The sequence below is a fragment of the Procambarus clarkii genome, chromosome 19 (genome assembly GCF_040958095.1).
Source record: "Procambarus clarkii isolate CNS0578487 chromosome 19, FALCON_Pclarkii_2.0, whole genome shotgun sequence".
Lineage (NCBI taxonomy): Eukaryota > Metazoa > Arthropoda > Malacostraca > Decapoda > Cambaridae > Procambarus > Procambarus clarkii.
Genome location: NC_091168.1, coordinates 45,698,724 through 45,709,024, shown reverse-complemented (window position 1 = coordinate 45,709,024; position 10,301 = coordinate 45,698,724). Strand labels below are relative to the sequence as shown.

At 38.4% G+C, this 10,301-nt stretch overlaps 1 protein-coding gene across 1 annotated transcript in view; it reads left to right on the top strand.

Annotated features, from left to right (window-relative positions):
• The first annotated feature begins 3,602 nt into the window (after positions 1-3,602).
• Positions 3,603-10,301, top strand: part of LOC123752215 (uncharacterized) — a 535,987-nt gene continuing 529,288 nt past the window's right edge. Inside the window, exons 1-2 of the mRNA XM_069327530.1 lie at positions 3,603-3,641; positions 3,755-4,217. Of these exons, the coding sequence (XP_069183631.1) occupies positions 3,603-3,641; positions 3,755-4,217 (502 nt within the window). The remainder of the gene's footprint in view (positions 3,642-3,754; positions 4,218-10,301) is intronic.

Here is a 10,301-nt window from a genome sequence, read left to right as displayed (position 1 = left end):
GTATATATTTACTTCTTTATGTTATAATTACCTATATATTATGCTTGTATGTCTGCTGTATCAGATGGGCCATTGGGCTACATCGGATGTGCCAATTGGGTGCATCTGATGGGCCAATGGGCCGTCTGCGTTGTCCAAGTATTGTACCTCACCTTACTTCACCACTCCTTCCTGCCTATTTATACCCATCACTCGATCTGTAAAATGACCTTCTGAAGATGTATTTAATATACGAAAGTACTTAAGGAAATTTCCTGTTTCATTTTTCCTCCGTGGTCTGACATTGTCACATTCTTAATCACGTGTTTATTTTCGTGATATACACACATATATATATATATATATATATATATATATATATATATATATATATATATATATATATATATAAATATATATATATACATATATATATATATATATTATTAAATATGTCCGAAAAAGTAAGATTAATAATTCTAACACGAATTTTCTCAATCTTTCGTACATTTCTTTTCACTGTTGGAGGTAATTCAAAAATCAATTCTCCAAAATTCATTTTTATTTCTAGTCTGACGCGACACTTGAGCGCGTTTCGTAAAACTTATTACATTTTCAAAGACTTTAGTTAACACATACACAACTGAATAGAACTTACACATCTCCGATTTTGTTTATATCTACATTTGAGTGAGGTGGATGGGGTGAGGTGGTATTTAATAAGGTATTAATTTCATCAACACAAGCCAGAACATGAAACAATGGGTATTGAATAGAAGTGATTGCAGAAAGCCTATTGGTCCATATTTCTTGATGCTTCTATATTGGAGCGGAGTCTTGAGGTGGGTAGAATATAGTTGTGCATTAATTGGCTGTTGATTGCTGGTGTTGACTTCTTGATGTGTAATGCCTCGCAAACGTCAAGCCGCCTGCTATCGCTGTATCTATCGATGATTTCTGTGTTGTTTACTAGGATTTCTCTGGCGATGGTTTGGTTGTGGGAAGAGATTATATGTTCCTTAATGGAGCCCTGTTGCTTATGCGTCGTTAAACGCCTAGAAAGAGATGTTGTTGTCTTGCCTATATACTGGGTTTTTTGGAGCTTACAGTCCCCAAGAGAGCATTTGAAGGCATAGACGACGTTAGTCTCTTTTAAAGCGTTCTGTTTTGTGTCTGGAGAGTTTCTCATGAGTAGGCTGGCCGTTTTTCTGGTTTTATAGTAAATCGTTGTTATACTTTTAATTCTGACTTATAAAACGTCAGAATTACCTCCAACAGTGAAAAGAAATGTACGAAAGATTGAAAAAATTCGTGTTAGAATTATTAATCTTACTTTTTCGGTCATATTTAATAATATATGTCTACAGGAAAGTAGACATATATGTCTACATATAAAGTAGACAAAGTAGAAAATGTAATAAGTTATTACGAAACGCATTCAAGTGTCGCGTCAGACTAAAAATAAAAAGGAATTTTGGAGAATTGATTTTTTAATTACCATCAACAGTATAAATAAACATAAGAAATATTGAGCAAATTCGTGTTAGCATTATTAATTTTACTTTTTCGTTCATATATAATAACATATATATGACCTGAATGTCCCCAAGCATATATGGGACTGAAAACTCCACTTCCCAGAAGTGACTTGAACCCAGTCCACCAGGAGCACAATGCAAGTGGAGTACATGGTACCTTAACCGCTTGACCATCAATGATCGTACAAAAGACGATGGTAGCCGAGGTTAATTCCCTATCGCCCCGACGGCACTTTGATGGTAATCTTGAGTATAGTTACTTCATCAAATCCCCCTCATTTTGTGGGGGTCACGTGAGCAACACAAATGCTCACACGAGCAACACGATGGTAGGCTCGGCTGCCATCGTCTTTTGTACGGTCACTGATGGTGAAGCTTTGATGGTCAAGCATACATGTTCCAAGATTGCTCTGGTGTTCATACATGTTCCAAGATTGCTCTAGTGTTCATACATGTTCCAATATTGCTCTAGTGTTCATACATGTTCCAAGATTGCTCTAGTGTTCATACATGTTCCAAGATTGCTCGAGTGTTCATACATGTTCCAAGATTGCTCTGGTGTTCATACATGTTCCAAGATTGCTCTAGTGTTCATACATGTTCCAAGATTGCTCTAGTGTTCATACATGTTCCAAGATTGCTCTAGTGTTCATACATGTTCCAATATTGCTCGAGTGTTCATACATGTTCCAAGATTGCTCTAGTGTTCATACATGTTCCAAGATTGCTCTAGTGTTCATACATGTTCCAAGATTGCTCTAGTGTTCATACATGTTCCAAGATTGCTCGAGTGTTTATACATGTTCCAAGATTGCTCTAGTGTTCATACATGTTCCAAGATTGCTCTAGTGTTCATACATGTTCCAAGATTGCTCGAGTGTTCATACATGTTCCAAGATTGCTCTAGTGTTCATACATGTTCCAAGATTGCTCGAGTGTTCATACATGTTCCAATATTGCTCTAGTGTTCATACATGTTCCAAGATTGCTCTAGTGTTCATACATGTTCCAAGATTGCTCGAGTGTTTATACATATTCCAAGATTGCTCGAGTGTTCATACATGTTCCAAGATTGATGTAGTGTATACATATGTTAAAATGTTGTTAATGTGTGTATATATTGCAAAGTTTCTCTTGTTAATCTATAGATCATCAATTTCGCTATACATATTAGAGCAAGGGTGACCAAACTGGCTTAATGTAAGAGCCACAAATGCTAAAGCTCAGATGTCTGTGATCCGGACGACTTGGACAAAATGAACACTTACATTTCTACTAGACATACTCATATTGTTACAACAGAATTATAAATTAGAAAAAATGCCTATTAAATGCAATAATATCATGCATGCGGTTCTTAAACTGTTAATTTGTATTAGTTTAATTAATCACAACGACATAAATATGTACAAAATAAAGTAAACCCCAAAATTAGAGATATTTGATGTAACAAAACTGGCTTCAGTCGTTGCATTGTTATTGTTCCATCCTGAATAATGTCAACAGTGTCATTGGTGATATGTACTCATTTTTCCTTATTTTTGATTTAGGTGGGTAATTATACGAAAGGTTTTTGTGATTAGTTTCATAGTGGCGTCTCAAGTTACTGGCTCTATATAATGTTTGTGTGCCACTTTGCAGATAAAACACAAAGGCTTACCTCTTTTAACTGTGAATGTAAACCCTTCCTCCCACTCTGGCTGAAAATTTATGTTTTCATCTTTATATTTTCGTTTCTCAGAATTTGTTGAAGCCATCTTCCTTCCGAAGTTTTCACGGACACTTTAAATAAGATTCATATATGAAGTGTACCAGTATAGTCTGCACATTGCACCTTCTGCACTTATATTGAACTCCCTTCCCTAGGCATCGGAATTATTTATATTGGTGCACGTTTCTTGCTCTGGATTCAGGCAGAAGGTCTCTGATTCAAGATTCCAAATTTCAAAAATATTGGAATTCTGTACAACTTATCACGAGCCGCATATTGAAGATCAAAGAGCCGCATGTGGCTGGCGAGCCGCGATTTGGCCACCCCTTTACTACAGCATCCTTGGAACAGTAGAGATAAAAAATGGCACGAGAATGCCGGCTTGGAAGCCTTGCTCTAAAATCCTAAAGTTGGCAATGCAACAGGCTAATTATTATTATTTATCAAATCAATTTACTCTTCTTCAGCCAACCAATTCATACCACACCTTCATTCTGCTAACCTTTTGTCTCATCCTTTTCCACAGACTCTCCCTCTCTCCCACTTACTCCTTTCCTGCAAAACATTAACTCCCACTATCTTGCAGGACCTGATTCTAGCAGTTTTTGACAATGACCATGAGAGGATTTTGGCAGCACTCGCCAATGGTGCGGATGCCAGCTTCCGCGCCATTGACAGTGAGGATGAGGATGAGGATGAGGATGAGGATGATGATGAGGATGAGGATGATGATGAGGATGAAGATGAGGATGAGGACGACAAGACTATCTGCCTGGATGAGGACGAGAAGACTTTTTGCTTGTTGGCCTGGGCAGCCTATGAGGGTCACGCTAACCTGGTGCGAACCCTAATAGAGTTTGGACTACCAGTGGATGGTGCAGGAGAGTGCCCTATTACACCTTTACAGTGCGCAGTCAGTCGGGGCCACGTCCAAGTGGTGAGGGAGTTGCTTAGTCATGGAGCCAGTCTGGAGGCTAAGGATAAGAGAGGTGAGTCATAATATTTGATGAGTAAGTGTGTGCGTGATCGTGCGTGTGCATCGTTCAGTGTGTTTGCTTGTGCTCTCGAGTGTGCGTATACTTGGTTGTGTGTTGTTTGTATTTCCTCTTGCGCCGCAAGCAATTATGTATATGTTTTGAATCAAGAGTTGTGGATAGTATGCTAAATGTTACTATGACCGATTATATATATATGGGTGTTTGTGTTTTCGACTCCAGACGTTAAAATGTCTGGGTTAGTGGACACGTTTTTCAGTTGTGTTTTGCGTGTGATGGTTGGTGTGTGATAGTTTGTGTGTGATTCTTTGCGTGTGATTGTTATGTGCTTCTGGTACACCTTTTATTTGAATTTAATTACTGGTAATATCAGTTTTATTGTGAGAATTATTGATATGGGTCATTAAGAAGCTGACTGGATCTTAAACGGTATTAATTATTGGTATGTTAAACATTGCCTCATATTGTTCGTTATTGGTGTGTTAAACATTGCCTCATAATGTTCTTTATTGGTGTGTTAAACATAGCCTCATAGTGTTCTTTATTGGTGAGTTAAACATAGCCTCATAATGTCCTTTATTGGTGTGTAAAAAAGTAGCTTGGTAATGTTCTTTATTGGTGTGTTAAACTTTGCCTCATAATGTTCTTTATTGGTGAGTTAAACATAGCCTCATAATGTTCTCTATTGGTGTGTTAAATATAGCCTCATAATGTTCTTTATTGGTGTGTTAAACATAGCTTCATAATGTTCTTTATTGATGTGTTAAACATACCCTCATAATGTTCGTTATTGGGGTGTTAAACAGAACCTCAAAATGATATTTATTGGTGTGTTAAACATAGCCTCATAATGCTGTTTTTAGGTGTGTTAAACAGACCCTCATCATGATCGATATTGGTTTGTTAAGTATAGCCTCAAATTGATCTTTATTGGTGTGTGTTAAACATGGCTTCATAAAGTTATTTATTGTTGTGTTAAACATAACATAATGTTTTTTATTGATGTGTTAAACATAACCTCATAATGTTCTTTATTGATGTGTTAAACATAGCCTAATGATGTTCTTTATTGGTGTGTTAAACAGAACCTCACAATGTCCTTTTTTGCTGTGTTAAACAGAGCATAATAATGTTTTTATATTGGTGTGTTAAACATAGCTTCACAACGTTCGTTATTGGTGTGTTAATCTTAGCCTCATAATGATCTTTATTGGGTTGTTAAACAGAGCCTCATAATGTTTTTTATTGGTGAGTTAAACATAGCCTTATAATGATCTTTATTGGTTTGTTAAACATTGCCTCATAATGTTCTTTATTAGTGTGTTAAACATAACCTCATAATGCAGACGATGAGTCACAATAACGTCGCTGAAGTATGTTGACCAGACCACACACTAGAAAGTGAATTCGACGACGACGTTTCGGTCTGTCCTAGACCATAATGTTCTTTATTGGTGTGTTAAACAGTGTTTCATAATGTTTTTTTTTTGATGTGTTAAACATAGCTTCACAACGTTCCTTATTTGTGTGTTAAACTTAGCCTCGTAATGTTCTTTATTGGTGTGTTAAACAGAGCCTCATAATGTTCTTTATTAGTGAGTTAAACATAGCCTCATAATGTTCTTTATTGGTGTGTTAAACAGAGCTTCATAATGATATTTATTTGTATGTTAAACAAAGCCTCATAATGTTCTTTATTTGTGTGTTAAACAAAGCCTCATAATGTTCTTTATTTGTGCGTTAAACATAGCTTCATAATGTCCGTTATTGGTATGTTAAATAGAGCATCATAAGGATCTTTATTCGTGCATTAAACATAGCCTCATAATGTTCTTTATTGAAGTGTAAAACAGAGGATCATAATGATCTTTATTGGTGTGTTAAACAAAGCCTCATAATGATCTTTATTGGTGTGTTAAACATAGCCTCATAATGTTCTTTATTGGTGTGTGTTAAACATAGCCTCATATTGATCTTTGTTGGTGTGTTAAACAGAGCGTTAGTAGTTCGCAGATTGACAGGGCGAGACACCTGTTATCGCACCAGTTCTGATGTAATGGTTGTTGTTATCTGATGTGTTATCTTAGGAACATGCTTAGTGCATACATTAAGTGTACTTATCAGTACTTAATTGCTAATTAAATGCGATTATCAGTGATGGGCATCTGTGTTTGTGTTATGTAACCCTAGTTGTGCTTATCTGGGGTCCAGCTTCAGTTCATGGGCCCCTCCTCTCAGTGGATAAGTGTGCTTATCAGTACTTAATCGCTACTTAAATGTGATTATCAGTGATATGCAACAGTGTTTGAGTGGTGTAACACTAATTGTGCTTACTTGGGGTCGAACTTTAGTTCTTGGGCCCCGCTTGGGCATCTGTGTTTGTGTGATGTAACCCCAATAGTGCTTTTATGTGGGGTCGAGCTTAAGTTCTTGGGCACCACCTCTCAGTGGATATGTGCGTGCGTGTGTGTAAGCTCACCTAGTTGCAGTGCTTACGTAGGGATGAGCTTCAGTTCTTGGGTCCCGCCTCTCAATGGAAGAATGTTTTTTGTGTGTGCATGCGCACGTGTGCGTGTGTGTGAGCTCACCTAGTTGTCCTCACCTCGGTGTTTGAAGTGTGTAACCCTACTTTAGCTTACGTGGGAGGTTGAGTTTCAGTTCCTGGTCTCCGCCTGTCCAGTGGAAGAATGTGCGCGTGCGTGCACGTGTGTGGGTGTGTGTGCGAGCTCACATAGTTACTTGTGTTTGTTTGTGTGTGTGTGTGTGTGTAATTACCTAAGTGTAATTACCTAAGTGTAGTCACAGGATGAGAGCTACGCTCGTGGTGTCCCGTCTTCCCAGCACTCTTTGTCATATAACGCTTTGAAACTACTGACGGTCTTGGCCTCCACCACCTTCTCACCGTACTTGTTCCAACCGTCTACCACTCTGTTTGTGAAAATGAATTTTCTTATATTTCTTCGGCATCTGTGTTTAGCTAGTTTATATCTATGACCTCTTGTTCTTAAAGTTCCAGGTCTCAGGAAATCTTCCCTATCAATTTTATCAATTCCTGCTACTATTTTGTATGTAGTAATCATATCACCTCTTTTTCTTCTGTCTTCCAGTTTTGGCATATTTAATGCCTCTAACCGCTCCTCGTAGCTCTTGCCCTTCAGTTCTGGGAACCACTTAGTAGCATGTCTTTGTACCTTTTCCAGTTTGTTGATGTGCTTCTTAAGATATGGGCACCACACAACCGCTGCATATTCTAGCTTTGGCCTAACAAAAGTCGTGAACAATTTCTTTAGTATATCGCCATCCATGTGTTTAACAGTAATCCTGAAGTTAGAAAGCGTGGCATAGGCTCCTCGCACAATATTCTTTATGTGGTCCTCAGGTGATAGTTTTCTATCTAGAACCACCCCTAGATCTCTTTCTTTATCAGAATTCTTTAAAGATTTCTCACATAATATATAGGTTGTGTGGGGTCTATGTTCTCCTATTCCACATTCCATAACATGGCATTTATTAACATTAAATTCCATTTGCCAAGTGGTGCTCCATATACTTATTTTTTCCAGGTCATCTTGAAGGGCATGACAATCATCTAAGTTTCTTATCCTTCCTATTATCTTAGCATCATCAGCAAACATGTTCATATAATTCTGTATACCAACTGGTAGATTATTTATGTAGACAATAAACATCACTGGTGCAAGAACTGAACCCTGTGGTACTCAACTTGTGACATTTCTCCAGTCCGATACATTGCCTCTGATCACTGCCCTCATTTTTCTATCAGTCAGAAAATTTTTCATCCATGTTAGAAGCTTACCTGTAACCCCTCCAATATTTTCCAGTTTCCAGAACAACCTCTTATGTGGAACTCTGTCGAAAGCCTGTTTTAGGTCCAGATAGATGCAGTCAACCCAACCATCTCTTTCCTGCAATATACAGTTGCTCGATCATAGAAACTGAGTAAATTCGATACACAGGATCTTCCAGATCGAAAACCATACTGTCTGTCTGATATTATATCATTTCTCTCCAGGTGTTCTACCCATTTAGTTTTAATTATTTTTTCCAATATTTTGACTATTACACTTGTCAATGATACCGGTCTATAATTAAGGGGGTCTTCCCTGTTTCCACTTTTGTAGATTGGAACTATGTTAGCCTTTTTCCACACATCAGCTACAACTCCTGCAAACAGGGATGCCTGAAAAATCAGTTGAAGAGGAATGCTGAGCTCAGGTGCACATTCTCTCAGAACCCATGGTGAAACTCCATCTGGACCAACTGCTTTGTTCCTATTTAGCTCCTTGAGCATTTTTTCCGCTTCGTCTCTAGACACCTCTATGTGCTCTATGTTGTTCTCTGGAATTCTTATTGTATCTGGTTCCCTGAAGATTTCATTTTGTACAAACACACTTTGGAACTTTTCGTTTAATGTTTCACACATTTCCTTTTCATTTTCCGTGAATCTATTTCCCATTTTCAACCTCTGAATATTATCCTTTACCTGCAATTTGTTGTTTATGAATTTATAGAACAGACCTGGTTCTGTTTTACATTTGTCTGCAATCCCTTTTTCAAAATTTCTTTCTGCCTCTCTCCTCACTGCCGTGTAGTTGTTTCTCGCATCTTTGTATCGCTGGTATGTTTGTGGGTTCGGCCTCTTCCTGTATTGATTCCATTTTTGTGTCTTTTGGTCTCTGGCCCTCTCGCACTTTCTGTTGAACCAATCCTGTTTCCTAGTTCTGCTTCTCTGTTTTGGTATAAATTTTTTGGTGCCTTTATCATATATTTCACAAAACCTGACATACATCTCATTCACTTCCTTGTCTAGCAACAAGTCTGTCCAATTATACTCACTAAAAAAATTTCTAAGGTTGCCATAATGTCCTCTCCTAAAGTCAGGTTTTTCATTTGCATCGACCTTCATATTTTCTTCCAAATTATAACGCATTGCATACTTTATTCCCAAAAAGACATGGTCACTTTTAGCCAAGGGAGGAAGGTACTGAATGTCAAATATTTCTTCCTCCTTCCTGGTAAATATCAAATCTAGCATGGAGGGGACGTCCCCTTCCCTCATCCTTGTAGCTTGCTTAACATGTTGATACAAGAATGTTTCCAGGATGAGGTCTACAAATTTACAGGTCCAGAAATCTTCTGTTTCACATGCTTCCCAGTCTATGGATTTCAAGTTGAAGTCGCCGACTATCAACAGTCGTGAACTATTGTTATCCGCTCTCGCTATGATCTCTCTCATTATTGTTATAAGTGTGTGTGTGTGTGTGTGTGCGTAATTACCTAAGTGTAATTACCTAAGTGTAGTTACAGGATGAGAGCTACGCTCGTGGTGTCCCGTCTTCCCAGCACTCTTTGTCATATAACGCTTTGAAACTACTGACGGTCTTGGCCTCCACCACCTTCTCACTTAACTTGTTCCAACCGTCTACCACTCTATTGTGTGTGTGTGTGTGTGTGTGTGTGTGTGTGTGTGTTCACCTAGTTGTACTCACCTAGTGTTGTTTGCGGGGGTTGAGCTCTGGCTCTTTGGTCCCGCCTCTCAACCGTCAATCAACAGGTGTACAGATTCCTGAGCCTATCGGGCTCTGTCATATCTACACTTGAAACTGTGTATGGAGTCAGCCTCCACCACATTACCCCCTAATGCATTCCATTTGTCAACCAATCTGACACTAAAAAAGTTCTTTCTAATATCTCTGTGGCTCATTTGGGCACTCAGTTTCCACCTGTGTCCCCTTGTGCGTGTTCCCCTTGTGTTAAATAGACTGTCTTTATCTACCCTATCAATCCCCTTCAGAATCTTGAATGTGGTGATCATGTCCCCCCTAACTCTTCTGTCTTCCAGCGAAGTGAGGTTTAATTCCCGTAGTCTCTCCTCGTAGCTCATACCTCTCAGCTCGGGTACTAGTCTGGTGGCAAACCTTTGAACCTTTTCCAGTTTAGTCTTATCCTTGACTAGATATGGACTCCATGCTGGGGCTGCATACTCCAGGATTGGCCTGACATATGTGGTATACAAAGTTCTGAATGATTCTTTACACAAGTTTCTGAATGCCGTTC